Source organism: Dermacentor silvarum, chromosome 8, assembly GCF_013339745.2.
Source record: "Dermacentor silvarum isolate Dsil-2018 chromosome 8, BIME_Dsil_1.4, whole genome shotgun sequence".
NCBI classification, from domain to species: Eukaryota; Metazoa; Arthropoda; class Arachnida; order Ixodida; family Ixodidae; genus Dermacentor; species Dermacentor silvarum.
Window position 1 is genome coordinate 160,992,006 of NC_051161.1, and position 20,717 is coordinate 161,012,722.

The following is a 20,717-nucleotide window of genomic DNA, read 5'->3' on the forward strand; positions in this document are numbered from 1 at the left end:
CACCATTGTTGTTCACGCTTTACGTCAAGGGCATAGAAAGACGACTGGAAAACAGCGAATTAGGTTTTGATTTATCCTACATGCGTAATGGACAAATGGTGCAACAGAAGATCCCTGGACTGATGTACGCAGACGACATTGTGCTACTAGCGGACAATAAAAAAGATTTACAGATACTTGCTAATATCTGTGGGAACGCAGCGGCAAATCTAGGCCTTAAGTTTAGCACAGAGAAATCAGGGATTATGATCTTTAATGAGCACACGAGTAACTTCGTGGTGTCAATTCAACAGCAAGTAATACCCATAGTGAAGCAATATAAGTACCTCGGCGTACACATAAACGAAGGAAAGAATTACTCAAGCAACCACCAAGATAATCTGAAAATAAAGGGGAAGCGGAATGCAGCATTAATGAAACACAGAGCACTGTGGGGCCACAATAAGTATGAGGTGGTGCGTGGAATCTGGAAAGGAGTAATGGTGCCAGCGCTAACATTCGCAAATGCCATTATATGCTTAAAATCGGATATATTGGCGGGTTTGGAAGTTAACCAAAGATCAGTAGGCCGGTTGGCTTTGGGAGCACACGGTAATACGACAAATGAGGCAGTGCATGGAGACATGGGTTGGGCCTCTTTTGAAGTCAGAGAAGCACAAAGCAAAATTAGTTTTGAAGAAAGGCTCAGGAACATGGATGAAAATAAATGGGCGGCTAAAGTGCACAAGTATCTCTACATGAAAAGCGTGGACACAGAATGGAGGAAGAGGTCAAGGAAGTTGGCAACCAAGTACAGGATAATCGAAACTGTAAATAGACAACCAGGGGTCATCAGAAAGAAAGTGAGAGAAATAGAGACCGTGAATTGGATGCAAAGAATGGAAACGAAAAGGACAATGGAGATTTACAAGAATGAGAAGAAAGAAATTAGAAGGGAAAATCTGTACGATAACACAAAGGGCAGTGCCTTGCTATTTGAGGCTCGAGCCGGTTGCCTAAGGACGAAAACATATCGGAACAAATATTCGGAATTAGATGAGACATGTGTATGCTGCAGTAAAGATCCAGAGACCACTCAGCACATCCTAATGGAATGCGACGGGATCCACCCAGCGAGAACCGTAGGTAACGTGCAACTCCCAGAAGCGCTTGGGTTTAAAGTGGAAGGAAACATAAACAGATCAGCCGTAGAGATCAGCAAGAGACGATTAGAGTACTGGTGGAAAAAAAGTAGGGAAAAGATGGATGCGACCTGATCTCTTAAAATCATACGCAGCGGTACAAGGTAAATTTTTGAAAAAGAAAAATAATGATAGGTATACAAAAATGCAAGATAAAGAACATGATAGTATACCTGATTAAATCAAGCAGGCTAGGTGACTATTTGTCGCCGCCCCGTTTCAAAGGGGATGCCAATAAATCATCATCATCATCATCATCATCAGTTTCGCTTGGTAGGCACTCCGCCGCCGAGCCGCCGCCCGTGTCGCGCCTACCACAGCAGCCGCTGGGTTTCGCGGGTGGTTGTGCAGTTCCATCTGTGAGGTCTTTATTCTATGATTTTACAATGAAAGAAACGCAGTATGTGGACGAGCTGCGTTGCGTCGAAATACGCAAGAGACTAAAGTTTGCATAGGTTTCCTGTTGATGAAAACCGTCGCAAGCAATGGGCCGCCGCGGTAAAAAGCGAAAGTTGGATTATGATACCAGACCATCCATTATGCGCAATACATTTCGTAACCGTTAAGCTTCTCTTTTATTTTGATTAGCATGCATTAGCCGATCTTAGGATCGTTATTAGCGTGCCATTATAATTGCTTGCCGCACTGTGGGAAAGCTAGATTAGGATTGGCCTTGAATGTAGGTCGAGCGAGCATATGCCCCACAAAACACGTCACATTCGAATTTGTTTTCATCTCAGCCCCCAGCAGTGTAAATATCCTATCATCACACGTTCACATACGCAGGCAGCAGGGTCACAGCTGCGTTTATTGCAGGGTGGATGTCATAAACGCGCCTAAACGTGTCAGTTAAATTTCGAGCGCGAAACAAAATGTACATTGTTAGTACAGAATTGGAGCGATCGGACGGCCGCGTACAACAGCTCGCTCACATAGCGCGGGCCTACAAAGGCGGCGTCGCCGTAGAGCCGGTACATCGCCGGTCCCATCACCGAGGCGATCGCTTCTATCACCGCTCACGGCGACGTAGAAATCGGCTACAGCTTGTTCTTAACATGAAATAGCGCTTAATAGAAAAAATATCTCGAATTTGCGCGTGTTTCGTGAAGCAGCGTCCCGTACTAAACCACTGGCGCGAACGGCATTTCGTCTCGCAGACGGGAACCAAGCATCGGCCGTCTCAACGAGGCGGCTCGGCTGGCTTGCAAGTACTACGTTTCGTTTGCTATTCGCACCAACGACACCAACAAAACCAATTCACTTAAGCCCACGTTAATCGTGTTGTCAAAAATAAGCGCACAATGATGAGTAGCAGGCCATGTCGCAAGCGCTGTCGGCCGTCACTGCGGCGGTCAACGAGCTAGGCCTAGCGTCTCGTTCGGCCGTATCCCGATGGGGGCGAGATGCAAGAACGTGCACTGGGTGCACATTAAAGAATCTCATCTAGTCAAACTAAATCCGGCGCCCCCACTACTGTGTGCTTCATAATGAAATCGTGGTTTTAGCTCCCCCACCCCATTAAAGAAAGATGCGCCAAGGAAGGTTCGCACTGCCGAGGAAGAAGCCGCTTACCAAGAATCGCGGCGCGCTCCTAAGCGAGACTGCCAGCGTCGGTGCCGATTGGACCCAGCACGATTAGCCGAAGTCACTGCAAAACGACGACGGCGAACTGGAGACCCCGAGTACGTCCAGCGAGAGAATGCTAGGGAACGGGAGAGAAAGCGTCGGCTTCGAGAAGATTCCGACGTGAGAGAAGCTGAGAACGAACGATACCGTGCCCGTAAGTCCGTGGGAGGCGCGAACGCTAGGTGCCCATCAGCTCCGCTCTCTCTTTAGCATTGCACCTCCAGTGTAAGCTACGCTAATCTTTTTCAAGGCCATCGCGCAACGAGCCATTCAAGGCTCTCGCCTTAAAAAGTAGATTTTTACAACCGATGGACATCCAAATGTCCAATGACATCTGCAGAAGGTCCAGTCGGAGGCTTTTTCTTTAATGCGCGGTCCTGCAGACGTCCGTGGTATGTCATCCGGACTTGTGAAGATGTCCCATGAACGTTTCTTGATGCCCATTGGATAGTTACCTAAGTTTGTGTCGGGATGTTCATTGAGAAGCGGCACACACCTACTACGAGCACAGACCAAGTGGCACATACCCAGTGCTACAAGTGAGCGTCAAAGAGTTTCATTGAACAACGGTATACCTACCCAGTCCCGCATCTACAGTGATCCACGTCGGCGTAAAAGAGGTTCGTTTAAGAGTGGCACATACGTACACATTGCCGCGACATTCATGAGATGGGTCGATGACAATGACACTTGGTGATCCAACTTGGTCCAACATGATTTCTAACCCTTTCCCCATTTTGTACAATTTCCCGGCACCAATGCTTGCAATCGTGAACACATTAAATGACTCAATACAGTTACACTTCTTTTTTACCGGTTAATATGTTCCCGGAAAGCACTATCTTCAGGCAGCAACGTTTAGTAAACGCCAAGTTGTGATTCTATGATGTTTTCCAGCCACTAGATCCCAGGTGAACAAGAAAAGGCGCGAGGCATGCGTGATCAAGAGCAGTAGGCGCCCGCCAAGGCAGCTTCCCTGTAGTACTTGCCTGCCCGTGTCAGATGAAAATTGCAGCACGCACTGCTTTCTCTTCTGGTACCAGCAAATCTCCTCGTGGGCCGTTGCACATCGCACTCACAGCTATCGCCGCCTACCCTATTGCGATAAGCATCTTCACCACATGCATCTGTTTCACAGTGTGCATGTGGGCATAGTGCTGTTGAAAGCATAATGCATGCTTTTAATAGGCGATAACCCAAATTTGCTGCCGTTCCATGCTGCAGGCAGTGCGAAGTGAGCGTCATGGTCATGTTTGCTCTGGCAGAATTGCATTCTGGCATCGCCCACCAGCCCGATTGTGTTTCAGTTTCTGGTCGCCATCTTAAAACATGAAACACTATGCAATAGCAAAACCTGGTAAAACGCCAACATGTGTCGGCGTCTTGTGCCACAACGATTTTCGCCAAGTGGGCGCTTCAAAACTTTCCGCCAAATGCCTTGCCCAAAGAAGCTGCTCACCCAGGCCGAACTTGAGCGCCTTGGGCCGCTTGAGCCCCACCAGCTTGGCACGCTTCGCCATCTCGTGCTGCGACAATTCATGCAACACTTCGCATTACATAAATGTCAACTGCAGTTGAGCCTCCCAAATTTTTTAAGGACTTTCGGTCACATATTTTCCCAGTTAGTACATTTTTCTCACACTTTTTCACAAGACATATGAACAAGGTTTCTACTTTATGGCTCTCTATGGAATTGTGGATTCTGACAGCATCTGCTCAGTATCACTTGTTTTCGTATAAACAAAAATTAAATCGTATTTCAGAGGAACTAAAAGCTAAGCCTAGCAAGTCCTAGGAACTGAAAGAGCGACCCATACATGCAAAAATACATTGAAATCTGTGACATCTTGCAAATATACCGGTGCTCCAGTATGGGCATGAAATTGAGGAAGGGAAGCTGTGTTTTCTTTGCTAGCATTCAACCTTTATTCACCAAATATGTAAATACGAATAGAGTATTTAATGAGACTACTTTACCAGCCTGAAGCGAATTAGTGTAACTCTTCACTGTCCCTTTAATAACATGATGTATGCACAATGCTATTAACAGTTATGAGGTCTGTGTGTGCCAATTAGCACTGCCACTTTAGCCTCAAGTAACCAAGCAGGTCTTAAAGGAGCAGAGCTACTGCTTATCTGCATTATCAACAATAGCCGTTAGCTTGCAGCATTCTCCTAATGTACCACTGGTGCCACATGAACCAGTTCTGCGACCAGTCTGCGGCAGCTCTGCAAACTTGCAACTGTGCCATAGAAGGAGGGAATGAGGAGGCTGTCATGGCAGTCCGGAGCAAGTGACGTTCTCTGCAGCACGTTGCCTTGATGGCGTCACATTTTTCTGCACACTCGTAACACAAGCTCGTTCTGATGGGCGGACAACTGCCTGGCAGATGACTAAGTCTCACTGCAGAAGTATGATGCCGCGTCAGAGGCGACATGCACGTCATACTAGTGCCAGCTGGATGCATCGACGGCGTCAGCTCTTGGCTGGGCCTACTGCTTCTTATGCATCCAATATGGAGCACCAGACTGTTCTCATCGTCACTGCCTCCATCAAAACTGGTGCCCTTTGGCTGCCGTTGTTCACGATGAACTACATTGCTATTCTCTTTCGATGCCTCCTCCAAGACAGTTTTTCTCAATTCTCTGCTGATGTCTGGCGACTTTGGCTGTGGGTGGCAGTTTTCAAGCATCCTAGCTTTCATCCTTACTGCAGGCTTTGGATCCGATGATGGTGGTTTGTGCTTCGAGTTGTACAGAACGCGACGCTTGTTTTCTGTGGTTTCTGCTGCTTTACCCGATGTGTCAGCACACTTCTTCGGTAAACCATTGGTAGCATTTGCTTGAGCAGCCCCCTGCGTTTTCTTCGGCTCGCTTTCTTTAAGACCTACACTGCTCATCTGTGGCTGTGGGGAGGGACTATCACATTTGCCACTGTCCACCAGCTCTCTGCCGGTATCTTCAGACAATGAAGCTTCCACGTTAGCTTCCTGCTGTCCCTCGCCGGTCTTCTCAGACGCACTTATATCAGAGTGCAGCACATGGTTGGTTTCCTTTGCTTCCGGTTCTTGCTTTTCATGGCTAGAGACAACCATTTTAATTTCTGGCACCTGCAAATAAATGCCACTTGCCTCCCATTTTTCTTTCACGCTGCTTTGATCAGCTGCTGCAACAAACTGCCCTGTAGGTTTGGTTCCCTCTGCCTCTGCTTTATGCTCATCGTGGCTAGGAATTGCTTCATCCCTTAAGGAGGATGCACAACTCTGTTCTGACCCTTGCTGAGCAATGGCCATCTTCAGTGTCCTGCCAGGTTCAAAAACAACACCGTATGCTTTGCTGAATGCGTCCTTCTCCTCCCTAATGCGGGCTGCCAGTTCCTTGCCTATTGAAGGATCTGGTGGCCACTCAAGGAGAGGCTGGATACGTGGAGGCAACTTCTGACCCATGAAGATTTCTTCAAGTGTCAGTGGAAGGGTCCATTACGGGCTGTAGAAAACTCTTGACTTCACATGCACCTTGTGTTGGTGGCAGTTCGACGGCACTCACAGGTGACTGCATCACCTGTGCACATGCTTCTTTGGAATCACTTTCTGGGGGTGGTTCAACTGTGCTCGTAAGCTGTTGCATTGTTGGTGTGTCCGGGTTCCTCGAACCGTTATCAGCAGGTGGCAATGCTGAGTTCACTGACGGTGGCATCGTCACTGCAGAAGCACTTTGAGAAGACAGTTCAGTTGTGCTTATTAACTGTATTAACTGTGCACATGTTACCTTGGAAATGTTCTGTGCAGACAGTTCAGCAATATCAGAACCACTTTCATTAAAGCTGTTTTCTTGAAGGTTTGGGACAATATCAGAACGTGTTTCTCTGGAGCTGTTTTCTTCAAAGGCTGTGACAATATCAGAACCTCTTTCCTCGGGGATATTTTCTTCAAGGGCCGTGATAATATCAGAACCTGTTTTCTTGAAACTGTTTTCTTGAAGGGATGCCACTTTGGTTGAGGCACTTGTACCACCGGCACACTTGTTTCGTCCGTAGCATTATTGCTCACATCACCATTCAGTTTGATATTGCTACTCCCACGTTCAAGGCTCGGAAAACCTGCAAATCATGAAAGACAACCTTCATGAGCATGTCTTTGGCAAATCAGCCACCACAAGCAAGAAAATAACCAGCAGCCAACAATGAGTTTTCAAGACCAGGCCTAAAGCTGCATAAGACAACCAAATACATTACTCACTTCAGCCTTGAAAGGATTAGACCATGTGTCCCATCAACGACAGCAACTAAAGCCACCATGCTGAAAATAACAACTCGAGCAGCAATTGCTAATTTCAAAGTTTTAACAGCTGGAATCTGCTGCTGGCTGCAGGCACTAAATGGTTGCGTAGCAGCAAGAGCTAATAAATCTAGCCAGATGACCTTCACCTGGACCTAGACTGTACATACCAAGTACTAGACAGTCAAAACAAGAAATCCTTCAGATTCCACGTTTCAAAGTGTCTCTGTAGTAAAGGGTAGTCAATAAGTTTGCTTGCATATCACAGAACGGTGCTTCTGTCACCCACTTGGTATATTATGTAATGAACACACGGAGAGGGCTGAGAGAAGAGACAAATCAACATATTAAAACTTGTGTTTTTACATTGCCATTTCTGCATTATTACTTTACCTACCAAGGTGCCTCCTGGCCATGTCATTGTGTCACAACAGTCAATGTGACATTGCAATGAAAGCAAAACGCAAGAACATCCGCACACACTCATACTTATAAGCACAATTAGGGAGCCTAAATGTTAAAACTTAATCTGAAGCTGACTGCTTCATTTCTCGCAGCCCAAGTGTTCGTTTGGGACGTGAAAGCAAATCAATCAATTAAAATGACATCTGTTGAAACCATGCTATTACTGGTCTAATTGCAATTTTACCTTAGGTAGAACAGGCAGCCACATCACAACATTCATTACACTTCCCTTCATTATGCATTTTCTCCAACATATCTTTTTCACACGTAATAAATGTGCCGGACTCATAGTTAACACCTCATTTAGCATAATTGTTACTTGCACCATTTTTTTTTATTTGAAACATTTACTAATGCCTAGATCAAATTAAATGCTGCTGGGATAGCATCAACACGCTTGTAGAACACCGGTGCATCAGAGTTCTAACTAGACATCTCACTTTTGCGGTTTGTGTTTATACACAATTGTGCTATGCATGAATTAAGCTTCCAATTGCTGCCCCCATCCTCCCTATTGTGCTGATTTGGATCCTTGGAACTTTCTTTTGCGAAACGTAGAGATCTGGCTTTGGAGGCGAGATTGTACCCTGATGATGAGGTCTGACGCTGTGGATTAGTATTTTCAAGGCCTCAAGCCAAACTACCTTTCCAACGAGATAAAAAACTGGAACACCATTTAACATAGTGTGTGATGCTCCGAGGTGACTATGACAAAAATTAAAGAACTGCGAAGCTTTCTGAGAAACACTTATGGGTTTCCTTTCTTTTGTAGCTTCATATACTACATTTGTCTGGATGGCAATTTTTCCTGTCATGAACCTTTCTGCACCTCGCGGGATTCTGATGAACTGATTTGCCATAGTCAAGAGGACTATGTTGAGAAACAACTAAGTTTCATTAAAGGAGGTGACTTGACGTTCTTTTACCTCACTCACTGAACCACCATTGTATGCAAATTCTGTAATGCCCGAAGCCATGGTGGTGTTTTAAATTAGCCTGCAGTGTAACCTGACGTGTGATGTGCATTGTCAAGATGCTTCAAGGTGCAGATGTCCCGTGTAACAGTGATTGTGCAACGCTGACTGTGTTGAGTGAGCTCAGTTATGCGCTGCCTGTGCAGAGACAGGCTTTTGTCATCTTGTGCAGTTAAGGGTAGAGTACGATATCCTTAACTGCTGATTTAAATCTTTCCCTGCACAGCTACCGAATGGAACAGCCTTTCCCACGACATCGCTGTAATCACTTGCTCGACTGAATTCTTGAGAGCCATAACTTGACATCACACAACTATTACTTTGAAATGCCACCCCTTTTGCAGTGTACTCCCTGGAGGGGTCTTTAGGGGCCCTTAAAAACACAGTAAGAAAACATTGCTGATCTGTAGATGTTCTCGTGAACATGTCAGTCAAATATTATTACACTGTATGCAGCAGGAAATTTACAATCTCGTGCCACAAACAGTGAAAAATCTCTTGCTCCCACCTTCGCAGTGTTGTCATGCAGCGTCATATGGCAACCAGCGATGTCCACCAACAGGTGCTGGCTGATTTTGTGATTGGGAGGACATTCTGAGTAGAACTATTATTGCTAATTTTGAGTTAAATAACTGAAATATACATATGTCTGCAATCTTGAAAAGGTAAATTTATTTAATCTTTGCCCTGCCGGTCTATATACAACAAGTGCACATAGCTTCGTCTACTGCGCATGCGTAGTTAAGCGCGGCTGCCACGAACGCTCTCACCACCAAGACGCGCAACTTTTTGGGTCTATTCCCGCCTACGGTTGGTAGTATTGATGAACATTTAATCGATTATAAGTACCCCGCAAAACGATTAATCTTCATCGACATTCACCTTTCATTTAATCAACTTAATCGATTAGACCTGTTCGATTAATCGTTTTCGAGAGTTGTACAGGAGTGGGGCGTAAATTAAGAAATCGTACTAGAATGGCGGAGCAGGAGCAATGACTGTGCGGCTGTGATAGAGCAACTGTCGAATGTTTTTTCGAGTCCCGAGTGATGCAGATCCGAACGCTTCCCCTCTCTTTCCTCACACCGCACAGGACACCACGCCGCCCGAAGCCGGAGGCTTGAAATGCGCTCGCAATCCACGGCATACTACAGTATAGACCACTTATAACATAACCGCTTATAGTGCAGGACCGGATATAGTACGGTCTTTTCAGATTCCTGTTAATTTTCCAATAGCACTCCATGTATACGCATACTGCTTACAGTGCAGCCGCGTGAGCCGAAATACCGGTTATAATGCGGCTTCCGCGGGAAAATCTCGCTGACAAGGGCGGCAGCGAGCACGCTTCTCAACAAGATGCGCGCTGCCGGCCGGCATATGCATTATTCAATGCAATCAAACTCTCGTTAATTCGGACTTATTTGGCTGCACATTGGTTAATCCGGACTACTTTCGGAGCTCGGTGAGCGAGGAGCGCTGCAAACGTGCGACGCAAAAGAGCAAGAACGGCACTAGCGTCCAACCAAAATGAAGTGGCGGAGTCCCCATCGCCACAGCCATCAGTTGAAATCGTACGTGAATGACAGCAACGCCAGAACGCTTCGAGCCTATTTGTGTCTTTAAAGCCGGAATTCTTGCATTTACCGCTGCGTATAACACCACGTTGGCAGCGGGCTTTCGTAACTGCGCAGTCATCATCCACGATCGCGTCGATAGCGGACGCGGTTTTCTCCGCAGCGGTTGCGGCGAACAGTAGTTTCGTTTTTACTCGGTACGTGCGTCAGCCGCGTGCCTAGAGAACTGCGTAGTCGCCATCGATGATCGCATAGATAGCGACCGCGGTTTCGACTGCAGTTGTTGCCGCGAATGGTAGTTAATTCGTCCAGACTCGGTGCGTGCGTAGGGTGCGTGCCTTCAGCACCGCAAAGGCGCCGTTCGTAATCGTGCCGATAGCGGTCACGGTTTTTTCCGCAGCGGTTGCGGCAAACAGTTTCGTTTTGACTAAGTGCAAAGCTGTCGACCTTGAAGAGCACCAACAACATCGCGATTACGTTTTCGCCAGCTCACTGGCGAAAACGTAATCGCGATGTGCGCGCAATAGTACAAAGCGCGTCTACATGCTTGGTCTACATATTTTGCATACGTGCAGTGCTTGAAAAATCGTTCTTTTGGTTATAGTGCGGTACTGCTTATAGTGCAGATATTTGCAACCCCGGCGACTTACGTTATAAGCGGTCTACACCAACCCAGTCGTTGATTGTTGCGCCACTTCCAGTCCACAAAAGATGTGGCACAATATGCGCACCTGTCTTGGAGCATGCATTTGACATAGTGGTGGAGTTCATATCAATTCCAGCAAATCTATATATAGCATCCGAGCGTCTAGTCTCGTGTGCTCGTCGTGTGGCCATTCAAAGAAGCATCCCAGCCAATCAACATTCCTTCGCTCTGTAGAAAAGAGCACGTGGTTTAAAATCCTAAACCTGCAATTTTCTTTTCCCCTGTGCCTGTTGTAATTTCTTGCATATTTCAGTAGGACTTCAAACTTTCGCTTTTTCCATTGTTATGTCTGTACAGGGATTCACTAGTGCCATGCATGTTATTTAATTCTGCATTAAGTACGTTTTATAACATATATTGTTTATCTCTTCAAATGCCACTAGCACCAACTATATTTAGTCTTTTCTTTAAGAAATTAGAGTATCATTTATCAAACATGTATACACTTGTATTTCTAACTCGGTTACACCTCTCAAAATAGGGTCCTACGAAAGTAGATAACGGTGTTTTAACTTTTTAATGTACAGAGCAGTTCACTTACAACGATACTACACATAACAATATATCGGTTATAAGGATTAGTTGACTTAAGAGCATCAACTCCTGCATTAGGGCTATGAGAAAAAAAGCACTTAATTCTATTTGACAGACATTCTGTCAATAAAAATATTTTCTAGACCTTCATACACGAACTGAGTAGTTATAACTTATCGGTGGCGGCATATTAATTTGGTGTGCCCTTTAATAAGAATAGAGCACACCGTATTTATTCGATTATAAGGGGGTCATGATTATAAGGTGAGGGTGCAATTGAGGGAACCAAGAAAAAAAAAAACTTGAGCGTGCACACAAATATTAGGCGGTACAGACTATCGAGACTCAGTGGGGATCGCCTGAAATATTGCATTACTAACACAGCCAAAATGCAAAATGGCTATCATGAAATAGAGGGGGAAGGGAGCTTCAACATGCGAAGTGCAGGTTATATGCGTATTTTGCCTTTAGGAGTGGCTTCACAGCAGCGCAAATTTCTCCTTACAGAGTGGCTTCACGGAACCACGGCATGCGCTGCCATAAAGCCACACTATAAGGCGAAATTCGCATATAAGGCGGAGGTGACTTCAAGGCCAGAACTTCTGGAGAAAAAACTCGCCCTATATTCAAATAAATACAGTACTATACATCTCGATTCACAGGTCCCCGAGCTACTGATAGCTAGCAAGATTTTGTTAAGTAATGTGATTAGCCTCCTGAGCATGTTCAGCACTGTCTTTTGCATAAAATTTGGAAGCATAAAAGTTTGTGTTAAATTTTCTAATATTCAATTCAATATTCGGCTTTTTTTTCTTGACTCAATTCGATATTCGATTCGAAATCTACTATTCTGTATTTGCATCCCCCCCTACTCATTTTTCTCTAACTGCAAAGCCTTCTTCCTAAGAAACCTGTGTGGTTTTCCACTACAGCTTCATGCTACAGTTGGGTGGATGACAATTTTACATTACATAAACCAACATGCCATGGAAACCTTGACTTTTGCTCTACCGTTTGCAATAAGCAGTTTAGTATACCCGCTAACCCCGAAGGATAACTTACAAACATAAAGTGAATAGATTTATGTGCCTATATATGCTTCCTTTCATGACACCCCCTACCTCCCTGTGGACTGGCGAACTGTGGACTGGTGTTGAGCTGCACTGATTGGGTATGCTAGGGTCTCCTTGGTATCACTAGTTTTTTAACTGCGCTAACACACACTGACAAGGACGAGGCAGACAAGACGTGCGCAGACTCGCAACTGAATGTTTAATGGGTGAAAATGACATATATACAGAGAAAAATGAACACATCTGATTGGCAATCCAACCATGGATACGTTGACGTCACACAGTAGCATCTAAAAACGCCATCTCGCAATCAGCTAGTGACACCGAAGGTTCGCTAACACACCCACGTGTAGTTTTTATCTTAAATGCCTCAAACATCGGCCAGACGGCTAGATGTATTAACGTTCGGCTGAAAGAACATAAAACAAACAGCACCTCAGATGGTTATTCCCACGTGGCTAAGCATTGTAATGACTGTAAAAAACTAAACAAGGAAACTTGCCTCCCACTTCTTAAACAAACTAGAATTTTGTACCGTCATAGGGACCGTAGTACTAGGGAACTGTTTGAGGCATTTAAGATAAAAACTACACGTGGGTGTGTTAGCGAACCTTCGGTGTCACTAGCTGATTGCGAGATGGCGTTTTTAGATGCTACTGTGTGACGTCAACGTATCCATGGTTGGATTGCCAATCAGATGTGTTCATTTTTCTCTGTATATATGTCATTTTCACCCATTAAACATTCAGTTGCGAGTCTGCGCACGTCTTGTCTGCCTCGTCCTTGTCAGTGTGTGTTAGCGCAGTTAAAAAATTATACCATGCATGTCAAGCAACTAGCCCGACTTGGAGCTCTATATTACTAGTTTGTTTTGAAAGGTGTCACTTCCAGAGCCACAACCAGCTTGCAGTGTGGCACATTGAATTCTTACTCGGCTCTATTCTCGGAAGAAAGAGCAGAACGCACATCCCATGTGCATTTGTCAACATTCACGGGCCACTTAAAAAAAGTTTGATGGCACCCACCTGGCAGCGGCCTTATGTCTAAGTTGAGCGGTGCGCAGAGGGTGCGAAGCTGCTGGAGTTCTTGGAGTCCCGTCACCAATGTGACTGCCTGGCCTGCTGTGCCTGCAAATGCACAAGGTGATCAATGCACCCTCTGTTTTACAATATGGTACAGCACGATCCAGGAAAACTGTTCTCGACGCCTGACAAAGAATGGACAGAGGGTTACCAAATCTTATCTGGCTGAGAAAGGTCACAGTGAACAAAAGGCACAACATTCACCAAAGCAAAATGCATTCAAAAGAGGATGTTGGAGGACATTAGCTGTCCCATACACGGGCCTGTGAGCATTCAAAACTTTCGTGTAGTCAATCAAATATTGTCCTATTTGCATTGGTCCTCAAATCCTTGAATCAAGTAATCACTAGTGAAACTTCATTACAAGAACATTTAATTAAAACAAATTTTCTGAAAGCCTACAGTTTCAATGCAAAAATATTTCAATACTAACACACATTTCAGAATACCGACGTTTTCTTAACACCCATCGTTATTTAATATCCCAAGTATGTTAAAATGCCTCAATACTGCGAACTCAAGCATATGTAAATTTCACTGCATCCGTCACAATAATAGAATCAGTAAGCTAAAAGAAGAGACAACATGCAAATAAAACACTTTGGACCTTGCTCCTAGTGCAGAAAATCGGCTCAGAAAACTCAACAACAAGAAAATAGTTAATCTATTGTTAGCGCTAGAAATGTGCACATTTTTTATGCTTTTATGTTTTAACATTTTATTCCAGGACGTAATGGTCACAACGTATAATACGATACATAAAGTTATAGCCTGATCACTGGTGTTTTGAAGAGATGTACAGCACTAATAACTGCTCAGACAATTTTTGAGAATTCTTATGTGAAACTTCAAAGCACCACCTCAAGGAACATGAATGAAAGTAATAATTTGCTATTTTTAGTTTATTTACTGAAAGTAAAAAAAAATATGCATCTGGTTTTTGTTCAGATCATGCAAAAAATTACTATGAAGAATTGTTGGCATGGATACTAGCCATAATGATGCCCATGCCATGCGGGAAAGCTTCACAAATGTGAAAACGGGTAAGTTCCTATTAGACAGGCAGCATTTCATTTCACTCATCGCAGCAGGCACCTGGTTCGTTTTTTACTGCACTTTTAGACTTGCGAATCAATTGCTGTCAGGTCAGGGAGCATGCAGAAACCTCCTCATATGTGATTATTGCGTTTTGTGCAAGCAAAGTGGTCTAGTGTGTATGTTCAACTGGCGCTGGGGCCTTCGCATGCATCGTTCAGTTCCTGTACAGTAATGTGGAGTGTTGCACGATATTGTACAGTAACGAATAAGGGCCTTTGCTCAGGCAGTGTTGAAAATGTAAGAGATTAGACAGCTAGCAGTGGTGCCACTGACGAACTGAAATTTGGAGCAGCAAAATCTTAATTTTGGAGCAGTTTGGAGCATCCAGGTACAGATTTTGGAGCACTTTGGAGCTAACAAATTCCAGCTGCTGGACACGTCCTAAGCTATTTCAAGCACTTAAGATTGACAAGCGTTATTCCAGAAAGTATTTGCTTGCTGTAAAACAATGTTGCTCTGCCTCTAAATACATGAGTTTCCCTTTAATTCAAATGAAGACAACAAACCTGTTCACACAGTGTGCTGTAATTAGTTTATGCCAAGTTTAGTGAAGCTGCACAGATGTTGCCTTTTACCTTGTATGATTTTTTCATTGACAGCTGACACTTTGTTATGTTTTCAGCAAGGCTCTAGCATCAGTGAGAAACACCTGGCCAGACAATGTCATCAATGCTTTTCTGAGCCAGGCCAGCCTTGATAAGCACCTTGTCACGCTCAGTCATTGCTTCAGACAACACCAGGTACTTTTCAACGGTCTCAAGGTACTTTTCAATGTTCTCAAAGTACTTTTCAACGGTCTCAAGGTACTTTTCAACGGTTTTCAAGGGTCGCTTTTCCTCGTAAAGCTGAAGCCTCTGTTCAGCAACTGGCCGATTTCCAACTGGCGTCGACGGATTATTTCGACTGTAGCAATTCAAACAAGCTCGATTATTCGGACTACTTTGAGGTGCCATCACTGGTACATAAATTTAAAGTATAAGTACGACCGAAATTTCGGACACCTTAAGGTACGCCATTCTATATAATTCGAACTCCACCTGCCCGACTGCGTGCTAATTTGACCGCCAACTTGAGCGGAAATAGCAATCTTTTGGCGTTAATACGTCGCTGGCATCGCCGTAGCATGGGGGTCGGCCATATTGTCGACACTTCCTGGAAACTGAAACTAGCGAAGCCTAATTAATCCAGCAACGACTGTGCCCAGACCGTCGGGCAAGCGAACCCCGGCAAGCCAGTCGGGAGTGCATTTGGGTTGGCTCCATGCGTCCAGCGTTTATTCATTGACGTGTTAACTAGCGACATTGTCGCGGCGACTTAAGTTGTTTAAGCGGCGCCGACTACACCCTCGATGTCTCTGCCGACGAGGACAGTGACTGTTTAAAAAAAAAACCACCGTCATTCCGCTATGATAGCGCGGTCAATTCCTGTGCGGCGATTTAGTAGCGATGCTTTTCACTCGATTCTATATGCCGCCCTTATCCACCGATCTCTGCCGGCTGATCATATAACGCAGGCGGAGCGCCACTCTTATACCACTGACGAATCGCAAGGAGTGGCAGTGGAAAAGGCATCGCTACAAAATCACGGTCCTGTTGCCAAAGGTTGAACATAGTTGCATGCATTATTTGTACTTTCGTCTTTTTGTAGCGACAGCATAACAATGGTTGAGACACGGACTGACCAGATCGTAGGCAAGCGTACGTGTGTGCAGGACCGCATTGACAAACTTCGGCTTTATTTTTGGACGATCCCTCTCCGGGATACTTTCACTTTCGCTACATTTCGCGCGACTAGCACTGGACACGTCGACGGATGATAGCGTTCCTGGCACACTACCAAGTATACCGACGCTGACGCAGTGACGCGAAATCCCGTGAAAGTGAACGTATCCCCGAAAGTGGTCAACCGAGAATAATGTCTTTTTTTAGGCACTGGCGGAATAAATTCAGTTATTTTCTGGCGAATTTGGATATTTCTGACACCCAAATATTTGTACATTTGAGGCGGTCCCCATTGAGCCCGAATTATCGGTTGCCGTTCTATTTATTAAGCCGCTTTACTCATGCGCACTACGCACGTTTGCAGGCCACTGCGGCCACACACGTAATGCGCAGGCGTTAATTTTTGCGCACTTCGGCACAAAATCGTGTATTTTTATCAGGATGGAGCAGGAAATCTCGTATAGCGCAATCTGGCGCAATTGGCGCAGGAGTGGGAGCATTGCAGCTAGTCAAACTTTGGTAGAACTGGTGGGTCTGAAATCGACTGCGTGTTCTTGCGCGAGTGAGAACCCCACACGACAGGAAGTATTACTCACAATAATTTGTAAATACACCTTCTAAACGTTGATGGATAAAAGCAACCCATGGTGGGGAAAATAATGTTGCACTTGATATTGGTCAAACACAATTATCAATATACCACGCACTCATGAGCATCTACCATTGTTTGAGACACTGTTAAAACACCCTACATGTCGGATCAGAAAATTTACAACCCTAGAGAAGCGTCTGTGTCTTCACGGCTGCTGTCATTTAAAAATGATATTGCAGAGACGACCAAAGCGCAAATTTTGTGTCTTTTATTGAAGATGTGCTAGGAGCACTAGAGGCTAGTTTTGGTGACTCCTCCGGTCGAGGTTTAATTTTTTCCAACTCCCCAACTGTTAAAAATTTAGAAATCTGACCGTGAAAGTTCAGTCATCATTTCACACGGTGCATGATGTTTCTAGGAAAATAACTCCAACAGAAGTGTTTAACAACGCGTACAAAACTGTCAATCAAATTGATAAATTTCTATAGACATGGTAACAAAAGAGTTAAGCTAGCACACACAAAAAATGATGAAAAAAAAATTTTGAATATGCCTACAATTTTGCATCGTGTGCGCTCTTGCAAGGAATGAGTTTGTGGACATACCCATTTCAAAGGTAAGGCATTTACGTTGTTGAATGTAATTACAGTCTTGGGTCTATATTTCAGATCTGCTCAATCTCTCAGACGTCTACGTGGCACAACCACCTTCCCTAGTAAACCAGCAGAAATTTTGGACACCCTACAGATTTCCACTTGATTTAGGGACATGATTCATGAGCGTGATGTCGAAAAAATGTTGGAAACTTAAAAATACTAAACGCCATGTATGCCATTCACCATAGGGCCAACTGCCCTTGGTGTGGCGGCCCACCCTAATACATGTAACCTGGGAGTGCAATAACACAACAGAGCAGAGGGAGGCGCAGCTTGCCCGTTCCAACTTGGCAGGACAAAAGTCCTTAATTAACCAGTCGGGCAGGCGGTAGAGGCCAGTGGGGTTCTGGACTGAGGGGCTCCAACCACCCCTCTTTAAAACCTTCCTGTCAAATAAAGTTTCTATATACAGTGCGGTCCACTTATAACGATACCACATATAACGATATAATGGTTATAAAGATGAGTCAACATAAGAATGTCAACTTATGCATTAGGGCTATGAGAAAAAAAACCCATATATAACGATATGTTATTCACCGCATATCGGATATAACGATAAAAATTTTGCTTCTGAGCAGCATTTTTCATGCAGAATAATCGAGAAATTTGCGTTCCTATTAAGTTGCCCTTAATTGAGACGGGGCAAAAGTTTCCCGACGCGAGTTCATATCTTCAGCCATTACCGCGCAGCGCATCCCGCCTGTGCACCGATTGCGAACAAAAGCCATGGAGAGCATCACAAGTTGGCGCAGCGTGCACAAGATGGAGCCAGTTGCTTCGTGTTCATGTCGCCGGTGGTCGTGCGGGTCGCGCGAGCGTCCAGAGAAGAGGGGGAAGGAAGCGATAAGCCATCGATAAGCTCGAGACGAAGCTGCAAATTTTGCAAGACTCAAAGAAGTACGAGCTTGCGCAGTCGACGATATTGACGATTATGAAAACTGGGAGCGCCACAATCATGAAGGCTAGAAGCAGTGACCATGCCGATCAACAGAAAAGGCTCGCTTTGTGCGCCAGGACGAAACCCCCTGAGTGAAGTAAACACGGTGGAAGCCGCTGACATTAGCGAACTCTGGGACATTGTCGCTACTGACGATGAAATAGGTGGTGCTTCGATGGAGGAGTTTCCGAGTGCATATAGTGCTGCCTCGTTCGGCGAAGAGATCTCCGGGGCGATTGTTGTTGCGACAGACGGCGGCATTGTGCGACGGAGGTAAGACAGCAGCGGCAGTGACGATGAGATTGGCAATGTCCCTTCTTTGACACTGACCCCGACGTTCACCCAAAGTGCTGCCGTCGATCGAGTCGCTCATTGATTTCATGCACGCTAAATTACAGCCGCCAGTGTTCGCACAGCAGCTGGACGCAATGTACACAGTGCTGGTGAATCCAAAACTTCTGTGAAAGCAAGTGCAAATTTCTATTTCAGCGTGCCTAACGAGTGAGACGCTATTTAGAGGTATAAATAAACGTTTAATCTTTTACAGCCTACTTTCTACAACGTAGATTTTTTATCGCAAGTGGCAAATTTGGTTTTGGGATGGCAAAGATATATGCAGTGTTCTTTTTTCTTTTTTTACGGCAGTCCAGATATAGCGAAGATCGGTTATAATGATTGAATTTTTCATTCTTTTTGATATTGTTATAAGTGGACTGCACTGTATATATAATATATATATTGTGAGATGTCGACCAATGCGATGCCTTTATTTCCGGGCAGTCGCCCGAGTCAGAGATGAAGCACCGCACGAGACCAAAGATCATGATGAGTCGTATGTACAGATGATGACGACGATATGCACAAATAGCGCTCACACAAGATGATGAGTCGTTTGTACAGATGACGACGACGATTTTCGCAAAATGCGCTCACACTAACTTCCCCCCCTTCAGGAAAGCGGTCAGCAAGACAGCAAGCTAGAAAGGGTAGGTATGGCGCATGTAGGGTTTCAGGCGAGATACGTGAACGATTTCCGTAGTGCGGTGGCGGCGGTCAGTAGCTGAGCTGACAGGAGTGACGCGGTAGTTAACGGCCGAAGTTCGTTGCAAAACGGCGTAGGGGCCGAGATATCTGTGGAGAAATTTTTCACAGAGCCCCGGTGCGCGAACAGGTGTCCACAAAAGAACTTCGTCGCCTGGGCAGAACGAAGCAACGCGACGCGTCGCATCATAGCGAATTTTCCTTTTGTCCTGAATGGTAGCGGTGTTGGCGCGGCCAATTTCACGGCAGCGGGAGATGCGAGCGGCAAATTAATCAGGAAGAGACGCGGATGGAGCAGCAGGTGCTGAAAGGAGTGTAGTGTCCAAGACGAAAGACGGCGCACGACCGTACACAAGGAAAAATGGACTGTAATTGGTTGTACGTTGGACGGCAGTATTATACGCAAACGTCACGAAAGGTAGGAAGGTGTTTCAGTTGGTGTCATCCGGTCGAACATACATTGGCATCATGTCAGACAAAGTTCGATGAAAACGCTCCGTAAGACCATTTGTTTTCGGATGGTACGATGATGTGATCTTATGGGTGGTGTCAGAGGCCTGGAGGACTTCACGTAGGACATGCGATAGGAACGTCTTGTCACGGTCACTCAGGAAGACATGAGGTGCGCCGTGGCGCAAAACGATACTGTGCACGAAAAACTCGGCGACTTCGGAGGCAGTACCAGAGCGAAGAGAAGCTGTCTCAGCGTACCGCGTTAAATGATCCACTGCGGTAACGATCCAGCGGTGACCAGAGGCTGTGAGTTGGAGGGGTCCGTACAAGTCTATGCCCACAATTTCGAAGGGGGTGGACGGGCATGGTAGAGGCTGCAGAGGACCGGCTGGAAGGGATGTCGAGCGTTTTCTGTGTTGGCATGACGCGCAGGATCCAACGTATTTGGCGACAGAGGTGGAAAGGCCCGGCCAGAAACAACGCGTTTTGATGCGGTCGTAGGTCTTATGAAAGCCCAAGTGGCCAGCCGTCGCGTCGTCGTGAAATGCTTCTAATACTTGGGAGTCGAAGTGAGCGAGGTATGACTGGTACCCATCGGTTACCGGAATGATGGTAGATTGATCGAAATAACGCTCCACCTTGAAGCTTAAAACGCGAAAGTTGTCGTCTTAAGCGACTGTTGGTGGGTCGTCCCAAGCCAGTAAGTCGGTCGATCAGCGTA

At 45.4% G+C, this 20,717-nt stretch overlaps 1 protein-coding gene across 1 annotated transcript in view; it reads right to left on the reverse strand.

The window, feature by feature from the left end:
- Positions 1-4,709: 4,709 nt before the first annotated feature.
- Positions 4,710-20,717, reverse strand: part of LOC119461797 (probable ATP-dependent RNA helicase DDX20) — a 95,253-nt gene continuing 79,245 nt past the window's right edge. The window contains exons 9-10 of the mRNA XM_037723176.2: positions 13,439-13,540; positions 4,710-6,906 (exon numbers count right to left, since the gene is read on the reverse strand). Of these exons, the coding sequence (XP_037579104.1) occupies positions 6,572-6,906; positions 13,439-13,540 (437 nt within the window). The 3' untranslated portion in view covers positions 4,710-6,571. The remainder of the gene's footprint in view (positions 6,907-13,438; positions 13,541-20,717) is intronic.